A 25,826-nucleotide genomic window follows, 5' to 3' on the forward strand; every position below is an offset into this window, starting at 1 on the left:
GGCGGTCCCGCGCACTGCACCGCTGCTACAACAGAGCCGGGCCTGCGCCTGACGCGCACAGACGCGAAGTAAAGGTGCGCAAATGGAAGCGGGTGGTGGCGTCCCTCTCGAGCGTGGACCCTCCAAACTCCCCTCCTGGTGTCCATGTCTGCATTTGCCTCGTCCTCAGGGGCTCCTTTTGTTTTGGCTTCCGTCACGCTCCGAGGCGGAGGTAAATCCCGCAGGGCCAGGGCCAGGGCCTCACGGGCGACCCTCCCAGCTGGGAGAGGTGGGTGCTGGTCTGCTCCAGAGACCCGCTTTGCAGGGGCTGACACCTGGCCTGTCTGCGCCCCACCCCGCCGTCCCCGCTTGATGGCGTCTCACCTCTGCCCCGGCTTCCCTCCCAGCCCAGGGGGCGCCCGCGGCCTACGGGGCCCGACGCTCCCGATCCCGATCCGGGTTGGCTGCTGCCCCGCCCCCTTCGCCCTGCCTGAGCAACTGTTGCTAAAGGGGCGTGGCTCGACCTGGGAGTCGGGGAGCGTCCCGCGGCCTCATGAATATTTGAGTATTCAAATGACGCTCCGGCCCCGTTGCCATGGCGCCCAGGGCCCGCAACCCCGCCCCCGGAAGAACGACCGACCCGGAGTCGCAGCGAGCCCCCGGCGGCGGAGGACGCCCAGGGCGGTGGCACACAGACCAACCCCTCAGGTGAGAGCCAAACACGCCTTTGGGCCCCGGGGCCGCAGGCCTCGCTGTCTCCCCCGTGCCTCGGGGCAGACAGGCCGAAGAGCAGGCCCCAGGATGAAGCGGCAAAGCCAGTGGGGAACTCAGTGGTACCCCAGGTGTCAAATCTGGTCTTCCAGGGGCCCTGCGCAAAACCAGTAGCCGGGCTCCCACTCACCGGGATAGGAGGGGCCCCAAGCCCCGCCTCTGGGGAAGATGGGGAGGCAGGGACCCAGACTCTGCTCTGGGAGTTTCCGTGGTGGAGACCCACAGGGGACCAGGCCCTGCCCTCAGAGCTCCTCCCGCTGTGGTGAAGGCCTGGAGGGCGGAGGGGACCCAGAGAGCTGATGAGCCAGACCAGGGACTGGCATTAGCCTGGGCTGTGGGGACAGACAGCCCCGTGGGTTTCCAACCTGGGAGGCTTGTAGGGCTCGCAGAGTGGCAGGGCAGGGGCTGGGAGTAGAGAGCCATGAACAGCACAGACAGGTTCCAGCCAGTGCACGAATGTGAGGGGACAGTGTTTACAGGCCCTGCTCCTTGGACCCTGAGACCTTTGGGCTGGACCAGACCGATGCTCTGGGCCCCGTCAGGGGTAGGACCTCTGCTCACCTGCTGTCAGGCACAGAAGGAAGGAGCAGCAGGCTTGGCCCTTAAGGCTGCCAAGGGCATCCTGGGGCTGCAGCCTGACCAGCCCACGCACTCCGTCTCCACAAGGCTGGCAGGCCTGGGAGTGGGGTGGCCGGCACGTTGTCAGGAGGCACAGTGGTGGGGTCCTCCTGCCAGGCTTAGGGCTTTTCACCAGCTAGAGAAAGGCAGGCAGCAGAGGGAACTTTTGGAAAGAAATCCGGGCTGGAAACCCCATGGCCTTAGCCTCCCTGGATCCTGGGTGTTTGTGTCACTTTCCAGGTGAGGTCACTGAGGCGCACAGAGCCAGGGCTCGGCAACCCTCCCAAGGCCTCTGTCAGAGCCCAGCTGGCCACCCTCCCTGCCCTAAGCATGGCGGAGAGGATGCGTCTTGAACGTCCACAGAGGCTGATGGATAAGAACAGTGGCTGGTGACTAGCGCAGAGCCCTGTACGTTGTGGATGCAGCGGGCAAGCATCCTGCCCGCACAGAGCCCGCGTTGTCTTGGGGTAAGGTGCTCACTCACCAGGATGCGTTGTAAAACGCAGAGGACCATAGAACGAGTCAGACTTATAAGCAGAGTAAATCCAGGAAGGAGAGGAGGGAATACAGGGGCAGGGGTCAGCGAGGCCTCAACCCAGTTGGAGGGAGGTGGCCAGAACATCCCGGGCAGACTTCTGGCTCTACCCCAGAGACGATTCCCAGGTCCGGGGCTTGGCAGGTATCTGCATCTTTAAGGACCAGTGCCAGGCGAACCTCGTGCAGGTGGGTGGCTCAGGGACACACTGAACAACGCCTGTGGGGCCTGGGGCTGGGGGTCCTCAGGAGGGACAGCATGCCAGGGAGCCCAGCCCGTGAGGGACAGTCCACTGTGGCAGACCCGGAACCCCTTTTGGAAAGAGGATGCAGCCAGCCACCACCTGACTTCTTCTTCAGCCGGTCCAGGTCCCTCATCGGGATGACTGAAAGCACCTGAGGGCCAGTCCCCACACTGGCAGCCCCACGCATCTCGGCACCTGCTCACTTTTGAGCCCTGTGACCTCAGTCCTGCCTGTCTCAGATCCCCTGGGCACAGTGACCTGGCCAGGAGGCCAACCCACCTCTCTCCTGCAGGTGCCACTTGGGGACACCTTGCCTGAATGTTTGACCCGTGGTGGAAAAAGGCAGCTGCCTCAGGTGAGGGGGCTCAGCGGGCACGGGGGTCGGGGAACGCCTGAGAGCCTAGTCCTGGGCCCCCACGCTTGGAGACCATCGGGGGAGACGCACAGCACAGGGCTTGAGGCAACGGCTTGCTGCTGGTCACAGCTGACAGAGCAACCATGACCTGGGGCCAATGGCACCCCCCCCCCCGGGTCCCACATCTCACAGCCTACGTAGGACCTCAGATGGGGGAGTCTAGAGCCAGTACCCCTCTTGTGGGCCCTGGAGGATGACCTTCCTAGACCCAAGTGGGGTGTGAGCTAAGGCTGAGCAGGGGACTGGGGGGGGGGGGTGCGCAACAAGGCCCCCGGGCAGGGGGAAACTAAATGAGTGACAGCCCCCCAGAGCCGGACAGGGGGAGCCCCACGGGGGCTGGCTGTGCAGGGGTTTAAGCCAGGCTGCAGATCTGAGGGAGAGCAAAGGCTTGGCATCGTTGCCTTCTGCCCATCCCCAGCAGGTTGGATGTGAATGGACCAGGCCTGGGACAAAGCCCACCGGCCTTGGCCGAGCACAGCCGATATCCTGGTGCGGGAGCTGAGCTGGCAAGGCCCGCACAACCCCTGCCCGAAGAGCAAGGACCCGGGCAGCCATGGCGAGCAGTTGGTAGAGGAGTACCTGTCACCTGCCCGACTGGTGAGTGCCAAGGGCTTGGGGGCTCAGGCCGCAGGGCTCCGCGTGGGGCAGCGTCCCAGGGCTGGTGTCCAGCCCGCCCTCGGTCCCCAGCCCTCTAGGCTTGCCTGGCTGACAGACGTCCTCAGCCCTGCTATGGGACACAGGTGCTTGGTGACACAGATGTGCCCCCGCCATTCAGGACCCCAAAGGGAATGAGCCGGGCAGGAATCCCACAGGTATTTGCCTGGTACCCGCTGTGTGCTGGGCTCCAGGGACCCCTCTGTGAACCGCTCCATGAACCTGAGGAGCCCCTCGTTCAAGCGGCTGTCATCCCGGCAAGAGACAGGGTGGGGAGCCGTCAAAGTGGCCGGCACACAGCAGGTGCGAACCACCGGGGATAGGTAGATAAAACACAAGCTCGGTAGGGGAGCCCTGGCGTCCGGGCCCAGCTGGTTAAGTGGGGGCCACTCCGGGGTCCCACCGACTGCGTCTGGGGCAGCTGCTGAAGGCTTTCTCCCACATCTGGGGCTGTCAGCCCCGCCCCTGTCCTGAGGCCCTCCAGGACGCGGAGAGCCCTCACGGCTCCCGATTCCTGCCCAGCGACCCTTCTGGGCAGCTCTGCACGTCACCCGCTGCTGGCCATGCCGAGGGGGCAGACCCCGCCAGCTGCAGGCACCGCCACACCCACGCTTGCACGGGGTAAGAGGGTGAGAGGCTCATGGAGAGGGGTCCCTTGGAGACCCTGCCGTGACATACTCACCGACGTGCAGCAGAAGGAAACCTGGCTGCCTCAGGCCCCCACCTGCCTCCCCGGCCAACTCAGAGATCGGCGCGGGTGGGACTCGCCTGCCAGGCCCCTGTTCCCGCGCTCCGCACGGGCTCCTCTGTGCGTGCAGCCCTCCAGCCACCCTGCGAGCCCAAGACTTCCCAGTGCCTTGGTCCAGCACGGAACACATCGGGACGGCCCCCCACCAGCTCCTCAACAGCCCCCCCTGACAGGGCCCCAGGGGACAGAGACGGATTCACAGCTGCACGCCACCTCCGTGCTGGCCAGCTCTGGGGTCCTGTGTCCCTTGGTGCCAGTGAGGTCTGGGTTCAGACACAGCGGGCGGACGTGTTGGAGGGGGCCAGTGTGCACAGAGCTCAGGGTGGTGCTCCTGTCTCAGGCACGCCTAGGGCCACAGGGAGCCCGGGCTGCCCTGACACGACGGCCTGGCTCTCAGAGGGGACTCGGGCACCGGTCGACCTGGGCACAGGGCTGGAGCGTCCTCTGCTGGACAGAGCAGCCGGCTGGGAGCAGAGCAGGGGCAGGGAGGGCCAGGGAGGGCAGTGACCCTCACCTGCCCCACGAGGACCTAGCCTCAGCACCTACCGAGCACCACACACCAGGAGTTAGGCCAGGCCGACTGAGCGAGCCCGCCGTGAGCACCCTCAGGGCCTGGAAGTGAGCTCATGCCAGAGGCCGAGGAGACAGGACACAGGCTCTGGGCCAGGTGGCTGCAGTCCGGGTGCAGGAACCACCCCCCCCCCGCCCCCCGCCCCCGCCCCAGCATCCGCGGAGCCACAGACACTCCCGGTGCTCAACGGAGTGTCTGTGTTTCATTTCCCTCCGTTTTGTGTTCCTTCTCGGCTGACAGTGCCCAACAGGGAGGATGTTTGCAGGAGGAGGTATGGCCGCCGTGCCTTCCTCGGATGGCCGGCGGGACACTCCCCAGAGGGCCCCGTCACACAGAAGGCTTTGTACAGCCTGGGATCCCCGCAACCTCAGGCCCGGGCGGGGTGCGAACGTGCCACGAAGCTGTCTCCTCAGACCCACGTGGACGCCCACCTCAGACTGCTCCCGGGTGAATCTCGCTGACGCTCAGGCGCCCACCAGCAGTCCCCAACCCCTTGGCAGGGGGATCGCTGTATCCCGTGTGTCGTCTGTGGCCACAACGCTGACCATGAGCCTCCCAGACTCTGGCTCCAAAGACAGGTGTCCGTCCTGAGGCTGCCCTGCTCCCAGCCACACCGCGGGCTCCCACTGGGATCCAGGCTCGAGGGGCCACACGGGACCACCCTGCTCAGGGCCGACGCCGGGGTGAGCAGCGGGCGAACCCCAGGTGCAAACTCGTGGGCTCCCTCCGCCAAGCCCAGCGTGGACGAGGCCACCTGCTCTGGGGTCTGTGTTGTCGCCCGCCAGGGAATGGGCGCACCGTTCTAATTCAGGGGAGGAGCGACCGGCGTGAGCGGCGACCTACCCACCCCCACATCCAGACCCTGCACACTCCCCAAGTCCCCACGCGCCCCGTCTCAGGCAAGTCCAGTGTCCGGGGAGGAAACTATACCGCACGCATCCGAAGAAGGGCCTGTCCGTGAGACCCAGGCGGGCGTGAGGACCAGCGTGGCCCCCCAGCCAGCCTGCAGAGGGGGACACAACAGGCTACCTTGCCAGCCTCTCCCAGTTGAGAGGGGGGGGCCCTGGTCTGGTGGCACTGACCCCCACCCAACAAATGTCTGGGTGCCCTGTGCTGGGAACACGCATTGATTGGAGATCGTTCTGTCCCTGGTGTGGCTTCTGTCCATCCTGGGGCCCCCTTCTCCGCCTGGCTCCCGGCTGGGGAAAGGGCCGCTGTTGCGGACGACCTCCGTGACCCCCAGTCCGGGCCGTGGCGGCCTGGTCATCAGAGGCCCACAGCCCGTGTGCTTCGCCGTACGAATGAGTCCGGCCGACGCCAGGACCGAAAGCCACACTTGCGATTGTGTCCGGACACGGTCCTCTCTGCGGACTCTGTCACTGCGAGCCGGGGCCTCTCCTGAGAGCCCGGGGCCTCTGCGGGTGCGGTGGGTGCCAGGCAAGCTGGCTTCGTCCCTGAGACTGGCTCACTGGGTCGTCCTACCTGCAAGCCCTTCTCAGCTTTCTCTCTTGCGGGTTGGAATCGAGAGGGCATTTTATTTTTCAGACCCACGGGCTCCAAACCTCCGGGGCTCTGTCCCCTCCCTCTGGACAGCCCCCTGTCAAGGGCACTAAGGGGGCTCAGCTCACTCCGCCCGCAGCGTGCTGGGACCTCTCCACTCAACGCGACAAGCTCCTCGTGCACGCTTTCTGCCATCCAGGCTACCGCAGGAGACTGTCTCGCATGGCACAGGCGTCCGCCTTTTCAGACCCCCAACCCGGTCCCAAATCAGTCACGTTGTTTAGTCGTGTTGTCGTGCGGACCATGGGAACCGTGCCTAGCTCCCGCGTTCTGTATGAATCCGCTATGGCTGCCACGCTCCGTGACAAACAACACCCAGCCGCCGTGGGTGGGTCCAGGCACGCTCGTCCGCGGGTCCGGGGGGCTGTGGTTCAGCCACGCTCAGCAGACTGGGCGCCGAGCTCCGACACACTGGGTCTGTTGCCCGGGTCTCATTTGGACACTGGCACCCTCAGGGCAGGCCCTTGTCTGCAAAGAGCCCCACCAGCCAAAGCCATCCCTGGCCAAGGTCAACACAGATGAGGCACGGGCATTTCTGCCCCCTGTTCCAGCCCCACAGCCGAAGGCGGAGACTGGGGAGGAGTGACCGCGGTCCAGGCCCCAGGGCTGACTCTTCATTGATTTTTGCAGCGCGCCCTGGCCCAGGTAGATGACCTTCGACTGGTGGGCATGCTGGAGATGTGCGTCAGCACCCGTGAGAGCAGCCTGGGGAACTTCGGTGAGAGCCCCTCCCTGTCCACACCCCACTGCTGGCAAGGTCAGACCTCATGAGGGTCCGTTCGCTGGAGGGCTCCCTGCCAGGCTTCGGTCTTTGGACCACTGCACCCCACGGGCCTGCCCTGCATCCCTCCTTCAGGGATCGGGGACTGTCTTGCAGGGTCAATGCCCCGTTCTTGGAAGGAGTCTAGCTCAGAACCCTTTCCCTGGGGGTTTTAGGGTGCACAAGGACACGGGCTCGGGGGTTCCTGTGCTCTGGAACAGAGCCGCCAGTTGATGCAGGTTATAGTGTGGGGTGCCTGTGGCTGGATCTGGGATGCGGCTCAGGGATAGGACCCAAGCTGTGGCGGCCCCGCCACACCAATGGGGCGCCCCTCCTCCGAGTGGACTCCTGGAGTCCTGGGGCCTCTTGGCCTTCCGGACGGGCCCGTCTGCTCACGTGTCCCTGAAGCACACAGCCGCGAGGTTGCCTCCAGGACTCAGAGCAGCCATCGATCAGGGGCCAAGGGGCACGGATGTCTCCGGAGGGTGCAGAGAGGTGAGTGAGGGGTAAGGCTTAGTCTCTGACCTCTCCCTCCTCTGGCCCCCAGGGGTGCACCTGCCCAACCTCAGCCAGCTGAAGCTGAACGGTAGCTGCCTGGGCTCCGTGAGGTGAGTACCTGCCCTGGGATCACGGCGGAGGGGGGTCCCCACCGAGAGCCTCCCGGCGTCCTGCTGCCTCTGTGTCCGGGCCCTAATGCCCGCCCTCCAGCCTCACTCTGGGACATGTGGCACGTGTCACCCACCCCCAGTTTGTTGGAGGCACCCGCTGAGAGTGACACACACCACTCAGAGCCTGTAGTCAGCTTCAGGCTGGTCACACCAGGTCTCCAAGGACCCACCACGGGGTGCCCGGAAGATGCTCCCCATCTTTGGCAAAGAGTCCCCAACAAGCAAGGGGTCTCCGGTGGGTGCCCCGATACCACCCAAGCCTTCAGAGTTTCAGGCGTCCCTGCGGCGGGGCACGTAAAACGTAATGGCACGTGAGTCATCAACTTAAGAGACAAAATTCAAAAAATTAAAGACAGATTAACGTCCTTTGTTTACGTCATTGGCCGGAAAGAGCAAAGCTGAAGCAACATCAGACTGTTTTTGGTGTCGGAGCAAAATGGGTTTTACGTAGCCAGGGCCGGCCAGCGTGAGGCAGGGGGTCCGGTCAGAATTCTGGAAAATGATCCAGACGTTTTAAATGGGCTCTCAGCACCCAGTCATGTCTAGGGGAGTCCAGAAAGGTATTTATGAAGCAACCTCCTTCGAACGCTTTCTTGATTTTCCTTATTTATACTGTTATTTATCAAATAAAGGTCAGGTTCAGCCCCAAGGGCCAGAGCAGAGAACGGGCCTCAGAGGGCACAGAGGGCACCGTGTCTGCAGTGAGGGTCTAGAAAGTGGGGTTTCAGGAACGTGCCTTGAACGTGCGGCTAAGCAGTGTTCTGACAGAGAAATCAACAAAGACAAAAAATCCTGTTTACTCCTTCCTTGTTGAGTCTTCAGATCAGCTCAGCGAATAATGAAGTGTATAAAACTCATAAACGAAAGGATGACAACTACAGAGAAGTGGAACGTATTATAAAATTAAGAAATATGATACATCGTTTGTAGCAAAACAAAATAATTCAATTCCAAGAAGACAAAAAAACCCCAATTCCAAGAAAAATGATTAGATCATAAATTGCAAGAAAACACGTTCTGTCCCTTGATAACAACAGTGACAAGTGTAGCAAGTCTTTTAAGTTTTCTCTTCCTGAACCCTGAAACTGGGCCACATGAGGTTTGCAAATCTCCACGGGCTGAAAGTGGACAACAGTTTGTAAAAGGAAGTTATCTAATTAAGCGTGGCAATCCAGTAAATTCATGTGCGGCTTAGCTGATAACAGCCATACTAAGGGCATTAAAATCTCAGGCCGGGGTGGGGCGCCCAGGCTCAGTCAGAGGAGCGTGCGACCCTTGGTCTGGAGTCGTGAGTTCGAGCCCCACGTTGCGCGTGGAGATTACTTAAAAAAATAAAATCTCAGGCAGTATCTTAAGGGCTGGAAAATGATTTTGACGTAATGTCTGTCCGTTCGGCGGCGGCTGAGAGAGAATTCAGCAGCTGAAATGTCGCGGGCGTGAAGGCGGATGTTCTTGATCACACGGGCCGAGCGTGGCTTAGACTCTGCGAGGCTCCTCAGCCCGCCTGCCCCCGCTGACCTCGCCTGTGGCGGCCTTCGCTTCCACAGAAACCCTTCGTTTTGACTCGGTCCGTCAATTCTGGCTGGTGATTTGGGTCTCATCCAGGAAGCTCGTCCACGCCCCCGAAGTCGCGGGATTATTCTGCCTCTCCTTTCGTTCACTCTTACGGTCTCTACCTGTGAGGTCGCCTTCAATGGCGGCACGAGATCGGGACCCAGTTTTAATTCCTGCCATACGGTGAGCCCCTTTTCCCGACCTCGTCTCTCCAGCAACCCACCACCTCCCTACAGACCACTCTGCCACTTACCGGGTCCTCGCGCAGATGTGGACGTGGGAGCTCTCGGCGGCGTCTGTCCGTCTGTCCTGCACCAGTGCCACGCTGCCTGTACTCCTAGGGCTGTGTGTTCATGTGTCCGTGTCCGACGGCCTCCTCGTCGCCTTCCTTTTCCCAAAACGACCGGGCTGCTCCCGAACGCTTCTCCTATTTGACGTTTACGATCTGTTTGTCGGGCGTTGCCCGCACGACTCTTTCCAAATTCTCTTTGCAGCGAAGAAAGATTCACCCGCTACTTCGGGTTTATTTGTTACCCATACACGTTCACGGAGATGAATAGCTCTCCACCCGTGTGCTCTTTGTTTTTAACGAGTCTTTAAGCTTCCCCTAGGTAGGAAGCTTGTTATCAGATAGAAAGCCTTCCGCCGCAGGTCACGGGACGCTGTATCCCCCAGCGCGCACCCGGGCCGAGCCCCGTTCCGGGCCGCGGACGAGGCGGCCGTGACCGGCACGCACGAGGCCCGAGCAGCAGAGATGTAGTCTTTCCCGGTTAGGCAGAGCAGAAGTCAAGGCGAAGGTGGACGGCCCTGGCTCCTTCTGGCGCTGCGAGGGAGGAGCCGTTTCGTTCCGCTCCGCTGGGGGGGGGGGGGGGGCAGCTTGCTGCCGTCTTCGGCGCTCCTTGGCTCGTAGGCGCCTCCGCCCCGACTCTGCCCCCACGTTCACACGGCATCCTCCCTGTGTCCCCACCTGCGTCCCCACATCCCCTTTTCATAAGGACACCAGACGATATTAGCGCCCACCCCGCGCCGCGGGGAGCTCGTCTTAATGATTACACGTGCTACAACGCCTTCTCCAAACAGGGTCGCATCCTGGGGTGCTGGCAGTAGGACTTTGACTTACGTGTTGCTGGGAGGGGGGACACCCTTCATCCTGTACCGGGCAACGTGCCCTCCTGCGTCTGACAGTAAGAACAAGCAGGTTCCCAGCGTCCCTCCTGCGTTTCTCTGTGCAGAACCGCATCCTGTCACACTCCCCGGCACCAGCCGCCAGGAACAGAATGTGATCGTGAACCGAGGCGGCGTGAGCTCAGCCAGGAGCCACCCCTCCCGTCCCCACTGCTGCTTGGGACAGGGCAGGACATCGGCCTCCCTGAGACCAGAACTAAAGGCCCACATGTTTACGGGATTTTTACAATCACGAATGGGGCTCCGTTTCTTTTGTATTTTCTGGTTGGTTGCTATAAACGTAGAGAACTACGCTGACGTAGCGCAGATTTCTTTTCCATCAGTACAGCACTACTGACTCTCATACGTGGGTCTGGTCTCTGGCAACCTCGTGTCTTGATTTTCGACGGAGCAAAACTGCCAAGCTCTCCTAGAACCCCAGTAATTTGTTAATTCAGTCGGGGTTTCTGTCTTGAAGATAGAAAGACCGGCAACTTTCCCTTCTAGCCCACACGCTTCTTCGTCTCACCCCGTAGCCTCGGCGGGCCCGCCCCACGGCACGACGTGAAATACGAGCAAAGACGGCCGCGGGCACGCTTGGTTTCTGTCTGTCTGAACGGGCACGTGTCTCAGTTTCTCTGCGTCTGTCCACACGATCACGGAACGATACTCCTGGACCCCATCGGTGGTGGTGATCCTTCCCTGTGCGTCTGCGGTAGGACTACTGGGTCACGCTGAGTTAACATCACTGTGACTTTGAATTCTATTTGCTCGGCAGTCTTCCTGTCCGTGCTCACGAGGGCCAGCCCTTCACCTGCCCTGTACTTCCCTGGTTCTGGGATCAGGGGTTGACGCCTACGTTGCCTCCCCCTCTAACTGTCCTTTTCGACGGCTCTATTTTTTAAACTTCTTGTGTACAAAACTGTTGTGGAATATCGACATTGTCGACTCCTTGGTGGCTCATTACAACTTACTTTTAAAACCGGTAGGGGCGTCCGGGTGGCTCTGTCGGTTGAGTGTGCGACTCTTGCTTTTGACTCCGGTCACGATCCCAGGGTCGTGGGATCCAGCCCGTCGGGATCTGACAGCACAGAGCCTGCTTGGGTTTCTCTCTCTCTCTCTCTCTCTCTCTCTCTCTCTCTCTCCCCCTCCCTCTCTGCCCCTCCCCTGCTCTCTTTCTCTCTTCCTCTCTCAAAACAAATAAATAAACATTTTTAAATTAATTCACGAAAACCAGTCCAGGTCTGAGGACTGTGAGGGTTGGGGGTTGGCCATCACCACTTAATTTCTTTAACCGAGTTTCATATTTCCTTGCGTGCCCGCTTTATCTAGGTTTTCAAAAATGTTGGTCTATATTTTGTTTACAGTGTCTTCTGTTTGTTTGCCACGGCTGCGCTGGCTGTAATTCTTCCTCCTTCGAAATGCCGTGTATTTGTTGGCATCGTCTCCTCACCTTCACTTTGCGGGAGGTTGTCCGTTAACTTTTTGCGGAGTCGGCTCTCGGCTCTGTTGGGTTTCTGTACAGTCTGGTTGTTACTCGTCTCGCCCGCATCTTTATTGTGTCTTCACTTCTTGTTCTGTTTGAAATGTGCTGTTGTCCTCTTTCCAGCTCCTTGAGCGAAATGCGTAGCTCTGTTGTGGCGATCCTTCTAGTTTTCTGAGAAACACACTTGAAGATGCAGCTCTGTCTTCCTGGGCAGCGTCAGGCGTGGTTCCACAAACTCCGCGTGCTTTGCTCTTTGTCATTACTTCCAAATATTCGGTAATCTTCCTATTGAATCTGAGATGAGGCAAAATCTGCTAGTTATTCCCCCGTACCCACTCTCCTGTAACACCGGAACTGCCCGCTCTCGGCTGGGCACGTAGCCACCTAGCTCTCCCCCCCCCCGCCCCCCGCAGCCCGCTCTGGCCGTGCCCCTCGGGTCTGAACCGCAGGTCACAAGCAGACTCTGAAAAGAAATGGAATGGAACAATAATACCATCTCAGAAATGAAGACACACTCCAAAGAGATCCTGCGGGAAACCCAGCACAACGTGCCGCGTGGAGAACAGGAACGGTCAAAACGACCACACCTGACCGTAAACGGCGTCCGGACGGACCACAAGGGTGGAGGGCAGGCGGAGGGTCTGCTGGGCACGTGACTGTGATCGCTTCAGAAGGAAACCGAAATAAGGGAACAGAACAAATAGTTAAAGGTTAAAGAAAACTTGTGAGGGCGCCTGGGTGGCTCCGTCGGTTGAGAGTCCGGCTTCAGCTCAGGTCATGATCTCACGGTTCGTGGGTTCGAGCCCCACGTCGGGCTCTGTGCCGACAGCCTGGAGCCTGCTTCGGATTCTGTGTCTCCCTCTCTCTCATTCTCTGTCTCTCTCTCTCAAAAATAAATAAAAGTAAAAAAAAAAATTGTTTTAAAAAAAGAAAACCTAGGGGCGCCTGGGTGGCGCAGTCGGTTAAGCGTCCGACTTCAGCCAGGTCACGATCTCAGGGTCCGGGAGTTCGAGCCCCACGTCGGGCTCTGGGCTGACGGCTCGGAGCCTGGAGCCTGTTTCCGATCCTGTGTCTCCCTCTCTCTCTGCCCCTCCCCCGTTCATGCTCTGTCTCTCTCTGTCCCAAAAAAAAATAAATAAACGTTGAAAAAAAAACATTTAAAAAAAGAAAACTTGTGAGACACAAAAGAGGACTTTCAACCACACGTTGAAGGGAAAAATCGAAGGTGGCCAGCTAACACTGGAACGCACCCTAACGAAGCTACTGGACGTGAAGATGAAATCTGGAGGCGGCCGAGGAAAGGCATCACCTCCTCCTTGAAGGTGAACCAGTCATGTGGTTTCCCTGGGACCTCTCTACAGAAACACTCAAGGCCAGGAGGTGGGGTGATGCCCACATGCCCAGTGGAAAGAAAGCAGGAACGGGAATTCCACGCCCAGCCAATGCTTCGGAATAAGTTACAGATCAAGGAAAACAGTTTGATTGGCCCCTCTCGAAGAAGTCACTAGACACAGACCTCAGCCAATTAAGAGATGATGGGAAGATACACTGGCTGCAGCGGACTGGGGGTGAACGTGGAGACCCCGTAACGGGAGTGGGGTTCACAAAGGTGACGTGGAGGTTGGGGGGACGGCAGCCAGGTGAGGCCGTGGGTCAGACATCACCATGGTGGGAGGAGGGGGCATGTGCACTGGAAGGTCTGAGGAAGTCACCAAGCCGTGCAGAAAAGCCATCGGATGTCACAGGGCTGGGAGGAGGACACAGGAACAGGAACAGCTAAGCAGGGAGAAGGGCAGACGCCAAGTCCCGAGGCGAAAAAACGCAGGGGTGCGATTTCAGGAGCACAGGAGTCACGCTGCAGCGACTGGTCCCCACCCTCACCCCAGGCCCCGGCAGGGAAGCCCCCCCACATCAGGGTCCCGGCAACGCAGCTCTTCTAAGCAGCATTTCAGGCCCTCGCCCCCAATTCGAATGCCCAAGAAGCTATTAATGGTACAACTAGAAATATTAGGGTGCCTGCAACACGACACGCAAAAGTCCCGGGGGAGACTAGGCAATAGAGGGAGGAGAGTAAAACCCCCAAACTTCAGCAGATACTGCGAGAGACACGGAAGATGTGGCTTCTTGGCATCTTCAAAACAAGAATAGCATGCTACGAAAAAAGAGCGGAGGACAATGAGGGGCACTTAAGAGTCAGACATGGCGGCCAACAGAAAAACATCAGTAGCAATGTTGGAAAATGAGCAAATCTCCCAGAAAGCAGAAGACAAGGCAGAGAGATGGAAACAGGGGAGAGAAGATAAGAAAACGAGGGTCATCCTCAGACAACCGAGGAAGGACTGGTAGAGCTCCAGATGTGAGAACGGGGAACACGGAGAGAGAAATACAAAAGAAATGCCATCAAGAACCTCCCCGAACCCGATGAAAGGATACACCCTGTCAGGGGGCACCCAGGAATGAAGGGCCCCTGCAGGCAGCAGTGGGCCCAGAGAGCCCCAGCGTTGTTCTAAGATGAGGCAGCACCGGCCTGCCCGTCTGCAGGGGAGTGGCGGCAGACAAGGCTTGGGCAGGGGACGGCCCGGGGCAGGGGTGGGGGAGGTCTTGCAGGCACAGCTGTCTGGCAGAGGGGGTGTAACTTGGGGCAGCCAGCCACAAGCACGGCCCAGAAAGGGAGTGGGGCTGATCCCACTGGGGCAGGGCCGCCTTGCCCAACCCCCACTCCCCGCTGCAGCAGATGGTGGGTGGGTGCGGCTCAGCCAAATAACCCCGCCCAGAGGCGGCTCCCCTCCGCCAGACCCAGCCCTCCGGGGGTGGGGGGCAGGAGGAGGGGGCTTCTGCCGTGCCCAGACCCGGGAGTCTGCAGCAAGGAATGAAGGCAGGGAGGCAGGGGGCTCCGGGGCCCTTTCCTCAGCCTGGAGGCTGCCACGCACCAGCCACAGGTCATGGGCAGCCCTGCACCTGGAGAGAGCCAGATGCGGGTGGTGGATGGGCTCGCGGCATAGCACAGGGCCTTCGTGGACACACACGTGGCCCTCCAGCCCAGGACGGCGCTGACCAGGCGACCCTGCCCTCCACAGAGACCTGGGCACCTCCCTGGGCCGCTTGCGGGTGCTGTGGCTGGCCCGCTGCGGCCTGACCGACCTGGATGGCATTGGCTGCTTCCCGGCCCTGAAGGTGGGTCTGTGGTGCCCCGGGCTGGGGAGAGGGTGCCGACCAAGCCCTGGCTGAGGCCCCCTGCTGTCCCAGGAGCTCTACGTCTCCTACAACAACATCTCAGACCTGAGCCCGCTGTGCCTGCTGGAGCAGCTGGAGGTCCTGGACCTGGAGGGTAACAGTGTGGAGGTCCTGGAGCAGGTGCGTTACCTGCAGCTGTGCCCGAGGCTGGCCACGCTCACCCTGGAGGGCAACCTGGTGTGCCTGCGGCCAGGGCCCAGCCCCTCCAACGAGGTGCGTCTGGTGGGCGCCCGGGGAAGCACGTGCACGGGATGGGGAGACGCTCTTGGCCCTCCCACGGCCCCAGGGGCCTCTCCGCCCACCCGGAAGCTGGTCATGTCCAGGCAGGGCGGCGGGATCGTCCCCAGGAGCGTCCCCCAGGCACAGTCCACCTGCACCCTGTGACTTGTTCACCGGGAACTCATTCTCTGCTATCGCTGGAGACCTTCTAGGCCGGGACCAGACCCCACGGGGCCACGTGCACACAGGCCCCCAGCCCACGCACAGACCCCCGTGAGGCCCATGCACACACCACATGGAACCACGCGTGTCCGGTTCGGTCTGCACATGGAATCACACACGCACACTCACACACAGCCCCGTGCACGCCCAGTCCAGAGCCCCCCTCATCTCCCGCAGGCCCGTGCACACCCCACACAGCTGCCCACACCCCCGCACTGCCCGTGCCCAGAGCGCACTCTTCTGCCCTGCTAGCCTCCACGGGGTGGTGGTGCCCAGCTAGGCCACAGCTCTGGGCTCAGGGGAGCTCCACAGGCCAGAGGACACCACTGGACCTTGGCTGTGAGCCTAGAGGGTGAGTTCACGTGCGGGGGGGAGCTCAGGGTCCCCGCAGTCCCTGGTGGCCAAGAGCGACCCAGGCCGGCACCCACAGGAAGGTCTGGAGGAATCAGCCACGGGAGGGGCCCCGCTAGACCCAGGCCCGCCACGCCCTCCACCCTGCAGGTGCCCCCCGGCTACAACTATCGGGCAGAGGTGAGGAAGCTCATCCCACAGCTGCGGGTCCTGGATGAGGTGCCAGCCACACACACGGCCGTGCCGGCCCCCCGGGAGCTGCGCCAGGACTGGCTCATGGTGAAGGAGGCCATCAAGGAGGGCAGTGTCTCCGAAGGCATGTTCCCCGGGCTGGGTATGGCGGCCACTCCCCTGCCCTCTGGCAAGGGCTGCCCTACCCCGCCTGGAGACCTTACCGGCTGGAGCCCCAGAAGACGCCGCCCCCCCCCCCCCCCCGCCGCCCCCAGGAAGAGAGCTCTGCACCCCCCAGCACCCCCCTAGGCCTTTCAGAGATGAGCAGCCATATTTCACATCCCTTCTCAGCCTTGACCTTCTGTCCCCAGAGCCCCGCATACCTGCCCCCAGGCCAGGATAACCTCCCTGTGAGCAGAGCAGCGCCTGGTGGGGTGTGGGCCTGCAGACACACAGACACGTGCTAGGGGGCGGGGGTCCCTGGCCTGTGGACAGTGTCACGGGCTGGCCGGCTGGCGTGTGCTTCCGTGACCTCCGATTCTGACCCTCGGGTAGATCATCCCCACGGAGCCCCCATCCGGACACTCGGCTCCCAGCTCTCCTTGCCTGAGACCCAGCCACGGGCCCCCAGGCCACGGCCCCCCTCCCTACTGGTCACTGGGGGTCCCCTGCCGGGAGGCCTGCTTCCCAAGGACCCAGCTCCACAGGACGACACCAGTAACCTCACCCACGGTAACTACCCACCTCTGCACAAAGCTGACCCCGCAGCCCCGCAGCCCCAGAACAGACCCAGCCACCCCTCTTCTTCAGGTGCTAGCCGAGTCCTCTGCGGAAACCCCACCAAAGGCCTGCGGGAGCGTCGACACCAGTGCCAGGTGTGGCTTGTCACCCCCAAGTGGGTCACAACTGCAGTGCTACCACAGGGGACCCGTGTGCTGGCCTGGCAATGCCCTGGCCTACAGTCACTGCTGGCCAGAAGTCCCAGCCTCCCCAACACCCTGCACAGCCAGATGAGTCCTGCCTTCAGGGTGCCCCCCACCTAGCCCCCTCGAAGGCTGTGCCCCCAAACCAGCCCCTTCTCTCCTCAGGCCTGGACACCTCCGGAGCAGCTGGCCCCACAGGAGGACCTGGCTGCCAGTGCCTCCACCCCAGGGCCTGACCCTGCAGACAGCAGTGAACTCCTGGCCTTGGCTAGGCTCCAGGCCCGGAGGGAGCTGCGCCTTCGGTGGGTGCCCCTCCCCCTCCCGGCCCCCAGCCCTACCACTGCATGTCCTGGTTTGCTGGGAGGTCATGGCGGGGGAGGGGGGGCTGCCTAGGTACCCCGGATGGCTGGGGCAGCTGGCCGTGGGAGCCTGAGGCTGGGGGACCACCCCAGAGCACATTCGTTTGGGAATGGCCCTAAGGGCAGGGCTGCACCCCCTCCCCCCTCTGGTCCCCTCCCCAGTAGGTACCTGGAGTCCCAGCAGGAAGGTGCCACAGCCCCCTGGGGCCCACGGGGGGCGCCCGAAGAACAAGAGGACGAATCTAAGCCCAGGACTCCCTCTGGCCCCCAATGTCTGGTCCCAGGTACTAAGAGTGACCCCACTCACTGCCCCAGACCAGCATTCATCGGCTTGGGTCCCCTTCCTCAGCTGGACTCTGAGAGGGGCTGTAACGGGGAGGGCCTCTCCTGACGGTGAGGACTTACAGTCAGGGTTCCAATCCCAAGTCCTCCTCCCCTGAGCGCTCGGGATAATAATGCCCCAAGGGCTGGACAAAAGGGGGTATGAGCAGGGGCCCTGGACTGAAAGAGAGGGTCGGGTGGCAATGGGTGGCCAGGACAGGCCCACTGGGCAGGGAGCAGGGCACAGGCCAAAGGAGGGGAGAGGCCGCCAAACGGGCCAGGGGACTGAGGCGGGGAGGGTGCTGCCCTTACCCTGCACACAGGGCCTGTGTGCTGGGCCCAGGACGCGAGTGTCCTGCATGGGACAAACGTGGGGGGCTGTAGAGACCCTCACGCAGCAGGGCCCAGGGAGGCTTCCTGGAGGAAGGGTCTGAACTGACGCGTAGAACTGAGGGGGCAAGCCTGGGAAGGGGGCATTGTAAGCAGGGGCAGCAAGTACATAGGCCATAGGCGCTTTTTTTTTAATTTGATTTTTTATTTTTTAAAATTTACATCCAAATTAGTCAGCATATAGTGCAACAATGATTCGTTAGTGCCCCTCCCCCATTTAGCCCATCCCCCCTCCCACAACCCCTCCAGTAACCCTCTGTTCTCCATATTTAAGAGTCTCTTCTGTTTGGTCCCCCTCCCTGTTTTTATATTATTTTTGTTTCCCTTCATAGGCCATAGGCTTAAAGGTTGGCTGAATGACCCTCCTGTGGGTTGGGGAGTCAAAAGGGCCAGGATGGAAGAGAGACAGGACAGACAAAGCCTGTGCCCTTCCCTGTGTGGGCTTGTGCCTGGGCTGTTGGGTGGGGGGGAGACAGAGGACAGGCAGAGCAGCCAGCGGGAGTGGTAACAGACAGTGGGGACCCAGGGACAGAAGGGTGCCAGGGCCTCCCACTCCAGGCCAGGTCCAGGGAAGCACTCACTGGTCACGGCCACACCTCCCAGTCTGCCCTGGGGGGGGGGGGGGTTCCAGGGCCTCACTCTATAGCGGAGTGTTAGGAACTGGCCCAGGGCCACTCTTGGTGCTGCGACTCAGTGACCCAAAGCCAGAGCTCAGACTTTGTGGCCTCTGCATGCCCAGAAGTGGGTGTGGCCCCAGCAAAGTCACAAGGCCGCAGAGCCACAGCCTCCCAGGGGAGCACAGGAAGTGGAGGAGAGGGGTGCCGCTGTGAGGGGGTGAAGGGCTGGGGGCGGGGTCCCAGGGGACACTGCCACCTTGCTGTGGTGGCCCTCGCCCCATCTACTGATCCCTGTGGGGACCCTTGTCTGACAAGCTCTCTTTCCTTGTTTTCCAGAGTCTTCTAGGACCTCAGGCTGTAACCTGATCCCCTCTCCCCCTAAGTTCCCCTTGCCATCTGATTCCAGCAACACCTTCTGGGGGTCCACAGACCTGCAGTTCAGGAGGCGTAGGCTCAGAGCCCTAGGCAGCTTGAGGCCTGGCCTGGGTCAGGGGCTAGCTGCGGTGACAGCTCTAAGAGGCCTGGAGGTGGCCTCGGGGCCGAACCCTCGAGCCCAAGGATGTCCCAGCCCAAAGCCAGCCCCGGATCCAGCAGCCAGACCTCCCCGGCCTCCGGTGCGTGCAGCACCTGAACCCTATCACCCCAGCCCAATCCCACCCCTAGTGTAACCCCCCACCCGCTGCCAAGCTGGCCTGGACTGCGGGCCAAGGAGCCCCAGTGTGGTCGTGGGAGCCCCATGTGAACTCTGGCCTCATGGAACCCAGAGCATCTTGGAGAGTGTGTTGGGGGGCGGGAAATAGGCTTGACATAAGAGGGACCCTTCTTGGTGGAGGGGAGTGGGGGGGTTGGGACTGCCAGGGGCGGGCACAAGGAAGGGCCCAGGATAGGAGAGCCCAGTTCCCCACCACTGGCCCCGCTGCCCACTCCTTCCATGGGGCCCGGCCTTCCCAGGAGGAGTGGTCAGAGCGACGAACCCGGAGGACACAGGCTGGGCCCAGGCTGAGGTGGCCGGAGTGCAGCCAGGCCCCCCTCGCCCCCCGACCCTGGGGGATTTGTGCGGGTCCTCGCCCACGCAGGGACAGGGCAGCCAGTGCCCTTCCCTTGGGATGGGGCACCCCAAAACCAAGCGAATCCGCTTTAAGGACTCTCAGGTGTACATGAATGCGGTTTACTTCGTAGGCGACGTTGGTTCAATAAATTGTGCAGCTGGCACTGCTGGTCTCCCACGACTTTCTCCCAGCGCGGCCCATCGGCCTTGGGCGCCCACGCCCGCGCTGCCCTCCACCTTCTACACCCGAGCGCCCGGGTCCGCGGTGACCGGCGGGCAGGGGAGGAAGCGGAAGCCGTATCTGCTCTCAGCCGTGCTCTGCACTGACAGCGCTACCATCGGGCAGCCCCGGTCCACGCTCCTCCGGCACACCTGGGGGGGGCGGAGCCTGAGCGGCGCGGGGGCGGGGCCCGAGCGGGGGGGGCGGGGCCGGGAGGGGGACCCCGCGGGAGCTCGGGTATCCCGCCACCGCCCGCACGCGCGCGCGCTCACCCGGACCCTGTGCTCCTTGCTAGCCCCGCAGTGCTCCAGGCACAGCCCGGCCTCTGCGAGGGACAGCGACGGGATGGGGTCGGCCGGACTCCCACTCCCCGGCGGTCCGACCGCCCTCCGCGTCCCCGTGCGCTCACCGGGCAAGGCGGGCGGGAGCTCGGGCGTGCGGGTCTCGGCGGCCTCGGGCCGCGCCGGCACCTCTCGCGGGCGGAAGAGCTTGCTGGTGCTCAGCCGCGGCAAGAGGCCCCGCGTCCTGGTGGGGCAGGAGGGTCGTGAGGTCCGGAGCCCGCCCGCGGGAAGGGCAGTCCTGGAGGGGAAGGGGCCTGGGAGGCGGGAGCCAGGGGCTGGTCCTGCAGGGCACGCCGCGTGGGAGCGCTCTTGAATTACTGGGGGGGCGGGGGGGGGGCGGCGAGGACGGGACCCGGGGAGGTGGGTGGTGGTCCTGCACGGGAACCCGTCTGGAGAGCGGCCTCAGAGGGGATTGGACCTGAGGCAAGGGAATGGTCCCTTAGCAGGGAGTCTGGGGGGACGGTTTTTGCGGGGGTGGGTCCTGGGAGGCAGAGGAGACCCAGGGACCCGCGGTGCCCACCCGGGCCTCCGGCGTCTGGCTCCGGCCTCCCGCACCCTGCCCGCGCGCGAGTGTTGAGGCCCGCGACTCTGCTCCCCGGGGTCGGCCCCAAGCCCGTCCTCTGAGAGCGGGAAGCGGTCTACGGAGAGGTCGGTGTTGTCAGCGAAGATCCTCGAGACCGGGGTCACGCAGTGGGGGGCCCGGTGCTCGCTCAGGACCTGCGGGCCGGCCGGGAGGGGCGCAGCGGTCACCCCCAGCCCGCGGGGCTCTCCGCCCACCCCATCCCGGTCTGAGACGCACCCTGACCTCGCCCTTGGGGTTCAGGAGGAGAGTCACGCATCCCCGGCCGGAATGGAAGTGGACAGGCTCTTGGCCCAAGGACAACGGCGGCTGCTTCTTGGTGCTGCTGGGGCCCTCGCCCCAAACCTGATGGACAGAGCGGGGCGGCGGGTGAGGGGCGGTGGGGGCCGGAGCAGAGGCCACGAGGGCTCGCGGGGAGTGGGGCGCACCGTAACGTGGTGCCCTGGAGCCAGCAGCGTGCCGGGCGGGAAGCGGTACATGCACACCGGGAAGCCGTACAGGAGCTGCCGCAGCGTGAGGCCGCCCAGGTCGGCGGTCTCCTCCAGCGACTGGTTGACGACGCGCACGAACCTCTCCTTGCGGCTCACGGCCACGATCTTCAGGCTGGAGTTAACGGGGCTGGGCGGGTGAGCAGGGAGGGTAGAGGCACCGCAGAGAGGCTTGGGCACCCCTCCACCGCGGTCCTGCTAGGAGACCCACCCCTGCTGGGATCCCCCACCCCCACCCCGTGTCACCCCCCTCCCCTCCCACGGAGGCGGCGCCTGGGAATGCGGTGCTCTGAGTCTGCACAGGACTCCCCTGTCAGGACCGTCTTACCAGGTGGGGGGGGGGGTTTCCAGGGATCCAGGGAGAGACCTGTCGGAAAGAGGACCTCCATATGGAGCATCCTCTGGGGACATCGAACATGAGGCCAGACTAACCTGCAGTACCCTGAGGCCGCACGTGGGAGAGGAACAGCTCCAGGGGTCAGATCCACAGCAGGAGGGATGGCCCCGGGGGCTGAGGGAAGAGGAGGGACAGCTCAAAGTGCTGGGGAGGGGTGGGAGGGAGCGAGCCAGAGTGCAGAGGAGGTAGCGTCTCACCTAAGGCCACCCACACCCCTGGGGATGAGGCAGGAGAGGCCCCCAAGCGGCCTTGCGCTGAGCTGTTGGGGAGACCAAGCTGCTGGAGACGGCTGTTTAGGGTTTGGGGTGGAGATCCCAGCCTCACGGTGGGGAGAGGGAGGAGCCACCAGGGAGACCCGCCGTACCCCACCTTCAGGCAGTGCCTGCATTTCCCTGCGGAAGCTCCTCCGGTGTGGTTTTGTCAACTCAGAACTGCGGCCTGCAGCGCAGGGTGGCTGTCCCGTCGCCTTCTGCACGCGATGAGGCTCAGCCAGCCAGCCACTGCCGGGGTCAGAGTCCGTGCCCCCTGAGCTGCTGGTGCCCACAGAGGGCAGGGAACGCCACTCGACACTCTTGAGATGCTGTTCCACACACTCTCTATGCAGCTCCGAGCCCCACTGGCCAGGCACTGGGGCCGGTGGGGATGGCAAGGCCCGGGGGTGCCTGTGGGCCACAGTCTGCTGACCTGCTTGCTGCCTGCTGGCTCTGGCTTCTGAACTCCAGCCCTGCCCCCATCTAACCTCCCCAAGGTGGGCGGGGCACCCCGAGTTGTGGTTCCAGTCCCTGGGACCCAGCCTGGGAGAAAGGCCATAGATGGACTGTGATGGCTCAGGAGCCCTTTCCCTTCAACCTTCACCTCCTCCTGTAGATCAGAGAATTGACCTTGGGAGGTGTCAGTGGCTCCTCCAGGGACACTAAGGGGAGATCTTGGACTCTGGTGCACACATGCCAAGGCACGCCCTCTCCTCCCTTCACCCCCGCAGGAGTCCCTGGCCAGCACAGTTACTTTTGATCTGAGTTGGACTTGATGTTGGCGAGGAGGTTGGGATACCGATGGGCAATGCTGTTCCAGTCTACGTCCTCCAGCCGGAAACCCTGGCCAGGAAGCAACAGGAACATGGCTCTCCCCTCCCACGGGCCCACCGAGCCATGAAAGCACACGGGGGCCTTGCTTACCTCTCCAGTAGAGGGGACCTGATCATTCTCAGAGAGGTCACTGGAGTCCATCAGAGTTTCTGCAGTTACCACCTGCAGAAGGGGAGTGGAGGCCAGTGGGGGGGGGAGCCGGGGAACGAGCCTCTCCCCTTGGAGCCTCACCAGCACCCCAGGCACACATTTGCTGTGCATCAGGTGGGCGGAACCAGGGGGTTCCTCCCTGCCTTAGACCACGGTCCTGGGGGTCAGGCTTCCCAGGCAGGCCGGGGCCCCCCAGCGGAAGCACCAGCCTGGAAGGGACACCCTGGCTCTCCAAGGGAAGTCCAAGGAGGGCTGGGGAGGGGGACGTGGGAGGCAGGAGGGTGGGCCGAATGGGGCTTACCTCCACACTGCCGGTGGAAGATCGCAGCACGCGACCCACCCAGGAGGAGCGGGCCAGCTGCAGGAGGCAGGACCTCTGGACCGCCTGCAGCTCAGTCTCCAGCTGGGACTTCTCCTGCTCCGGGAGGGTGCGCGGGTGGGGCAGGGCCTTCTCCCCACCCCCGGAGCCACCCCCTGCCTGGCCCCTGATCCTCACCCCAGCCTGGGTCCCCTGACCAACCCCTGATCCCACCTGCCCCTCACCAGTTGGGCCTGTTCCTTCTGCCCTTTCAACTCCAGAGTCAGCTTCTGGACCCGGTTCTGCAGGAGCTTCTCCTGACTGTGTGAGCAACTGGGGGAGGGGCCATCTCAGCAGCCCCCACCTCGAGGTCAGTAGCCAAGGAAGGGAGGAGGAGGGGCTCCTCTTCACTGACAGTGGAGGCCTAAGGGCACAGAGTCCCACCGGGCCAGGCCAGGTCGGGTTTTGAGAGGTGTGGGTCATAGGTCGAGTCTAGGTTCAGCGGCCATCGACATGTTTAGAGTCAGGGTCTGGGCAGGTTTACAGCATATTCACTCTTTCAGGGTTAGGTTGGGGGGTGAGAGCCAGGTAAGGATAAGGGCTAGAGGCAAAAATCAGGGTAATTATCAGGTGGGAGTGTTGGTCAGCCCCAGCGGTTGGGGATGAGGGCAGACAAAAGCCATTTCAGGCCAGGACAGAGGCTGGGTTGGGCCGAAGGACTGGCACTTTGCCGCTCACCTCTCGGGTGGCAGTCCAGCCACCTCGTACAGGATGTGGCAGTGCCGGGCATTCTGGCGGTTCCGGATGGTCCACCGCAGAGCCTGGATCTCCAGTTCCCGCTGACCCCACAGCAGCCGCAGGGTGCGGGGGTCCAAGGACTCAGGGGCCAACCTGCAATGCCAGCACCCTTGCCACTTGATCAGGCCCTGCCCTCCAGCTGACCACCCCTCCCTCGCTTCCTTACTGCAGGTTGACGGGGAAGACCACGGGCGTGGAGCTGGGCTTGGTGTCCTTCAGGCATGCAGGAGCCACTGGGTCTTTGGGTGTGCCAGCTGGAGGCTCCAGGTGGTAACTGACCGGCTCTTGGTCCGCCAGGGATAAGGCAGCCTGTTTCTCAGCTTTTTCAGCCTCTTGGCAAGGCTCAGGGGCCATTCTCGATGTTCCTGGGGGAGCTGAGATGGGTAGTGTGGCTGTCACCCTTGTGTCCCATGGGTAGGTACCACGTGGGGCTCTTCTTTCATGGCCACAAGTGTGTGCCTGTGTCTGACAGCCCTAGACAGCATCACTCCAAAACTGCCCTTGTATGTGTGCGCGCGTGCGTGTGCATGCGCACGTGCACGCCCCCAGGACACCAGATTGTCAGCCACATGTGTGTCTATGTCTGTGTGTTTCTGACCAGGACAAGGCAGCAGATAACTGTCCCCCACCCCCTTCCCCAAGCAACATGTCACCAGGATGTATACACATTTCCTGTTGTCTCTCTGTCACCCTTGCCCTCTACGACCTGAGGTCCTGCCCTCAGCCTAAGGCAAAGGTCCCCAGAGGTGTTAATCCTTTGCCTGTGATGCCCCCAGACCCAGGGCCTTACCCCCAACACTCACCTGAGGCCTGAAACCCAAGCAGGCCTAGGGAAAGAAAGGCTTTACAGTGTTGCCATGGATACCAGCACCAAAAGGGGAGGGGCTGTTTGTTACCAGCAGCTTCCAGGGAGACCCCAGACCAGGACCCTGAGTGAGTCCTGGACCCACCTCCAGATCCTGCCTGAAGGAGAAGTGGTAAGAGGCTGGGTTGTCGGCCAGTGAACCTCAGGAGGCCCAGGGAACCACAGAGCGACCAGCCAGGCCTGCCGTGGCCACACAGTCCACCACCCCCAGCCTGACTGCCTGACTGTGGCACTTGGTGGGTATCGGGGGCATTGCTGCCCTGTATGTGGGGGCTTACTGAACTCTAACCGGCAGTGAGGCCCTCCTGAGTGTTTCCCACAGCTTCTTTGTCCTCAGAGGCTGATGCCCACCTACCTGGCCCCCAAGCAAGAAGCCCCCCCTGCCCCCATCCATCTCTACCCCCTGGGTCACCTCAGGGAGCCCCGGGGAACCTCTCATAACCACGATAACTGTTCCCTCTGCCCCACACCAAAAATGAAGCACCAGATCTGACACACAAACTGATGCTCTCCAGCCTTCACCCCGACCCCTTTCTAACTTTTTCTTTCTTTCTTTCTTTCTTTCTTTCTTTCTTTCTTTCTCTCTCTCTCTCTCTCTCTCTCTCTCTCTCTTTCTTTCTTTCTTTCTTTCTTTCTCTTTTTTTCAGACTCTCAACTTCGCGTTTTTGTAGGACTTCCTGTGCTGCGGAACATACAGGCTGGCAGGTGGATCCCCGTGGCAGAAACAGGGCTCTGAATGCCTGGTCCACAGACAGCATTGAGGCTGTGAGGCACCCTGGCTGCCGAGCTGGCTTGGGTCCGACCAGGCTGGAGTGTGCCCGCGGGCGTCCACAACTCGAGAGGGCACCGAGCTCCACTGGGGGCAGGCAGGGGTGGGGGAAAAGAGCCCAGGGTCTATGTCTTGCTTTGTCCCCAGCAACCTGAAGGCGGCCTTCTCCCCTCACCAGGATTGCCAACCTGGCTGCAGTGGCCCGCCAGCTCCACCTCCCTCCCGCGGGGGCTCACGGTTCCCCGACCCCTGT

The 25,826-nt window shown here is 62.2% G+C and overlaps 2 protein-coding genes across 4 annotated transcripts; one reads left to right on the top strand and one right to left on the bottom strand.

Annotated features, from left to right (window-relative positions):
* Nucleotides 1–101: 101 nt before the first annotated feature.
* LRRC56 (leucine rich repeat containing 56) lies at nucleotides 102–19,746 on the top strand. Its single transcript, XM_086676487.1, is given in 15 exon segments — nucleotides 102–687; nucleotides 2,263–2,502; nucleotides 2,981–3,159; nucleotides 6,726–6,813; nucleotides 7,403–7,463; nucleotides 14,805–14,901; nucleotides 14,974–15,174; nucleotides 15,655–15,754; nucleotides 15,833–16,087; nucleotides 16,480–16,656; nucleotides 16,735–16,799; nucleotides 17,013–17,149; nucleotides 17,369–17,490; nucleotides 18,871–19,136; nucleotides 19,139–19,746. Coding segments are annotated over 13 exon segments (1,761 nt in total). The 5' UTR covers nucleotides 102–687; nucleotides 2,263–2,502; nucleotides 2,981–2,994; the 3' UTR covers nucleotides 19,166–19,746.
* LMNTD2 (lamin tail domain containing 2) lies at nucleotides 19,682–24,859 on the bottom strand. Of its 3 annotated transcripts, XM_086676486.1 has the most exons (13): nucleotides 24,106–24,859; nucleotides 23,880–24,032; nucleotides 23,360–23,474; nucleotides 23,145–23,261; nucleotides 22,784–22,855; nucleotides 22,615–22,702; nucleotides 21,978–22,274; nucleotides 21,644–21,722; nucleotides 21,152–21,341; nucleotides 20,949–21,068; nucleotides 20,664–20,860; nucleotides 20,075–20,327; nucleotides 19,682–19,954 (listed from the first exon to the last, which is right to left on the bottom strand). In XM_086676486.1, exons 1-13 carry the CDS (start codon nucleotides 24,291–24,293, stop codon nucleotides 19,823–19,825), a joined length of 2,001 nt encoding a protein of 666 aa, XP_086532612.1. In that variant the 5' UTR covers nucleotides 24,294–24,859; the 3' UTR covers nucleotides 19,682–19,822. The 3 variants fall into 3 exon arrangements, with proteins under 3 accessions (XP_086532612.1, XP_086532611.1, XP_086532610.1); XM_086676485.1 differs by lacking the exon at nucleotides 24,106–24,859 and having other exon boundaries at nucleotides 21,978–22,270; nucleotides 22,614–22,702; nucleotides 23,145–23,880; XM_086676484.1 differs by lacking the exon at nucleotides 24,106–24,859 and having other exon boundaries at nucleotides 20,943–21,068; nucleotides 21,978–22,270; nucleotides 22,614–22,702; nucleotides 23,145–23,880.
* Between the last annotated feature and the right edge of the window lie 967 nt (nucleotides 24,860–25,826).

This window comes from Puma concolor, chromosome D1 (genome assembly GCF_028749965.1).
Source record: "Puma concolor isolate L17-30 chromosome D1, mPumCon1.1.hap2, whole genome shotgun sequence".
In the NCBI taxonomy this organism is placed as follows: Eukaryota; Metazoa; Chordata; class Mammalia; order Carnivora; family Felidae; genus Puma; species Puma concolor.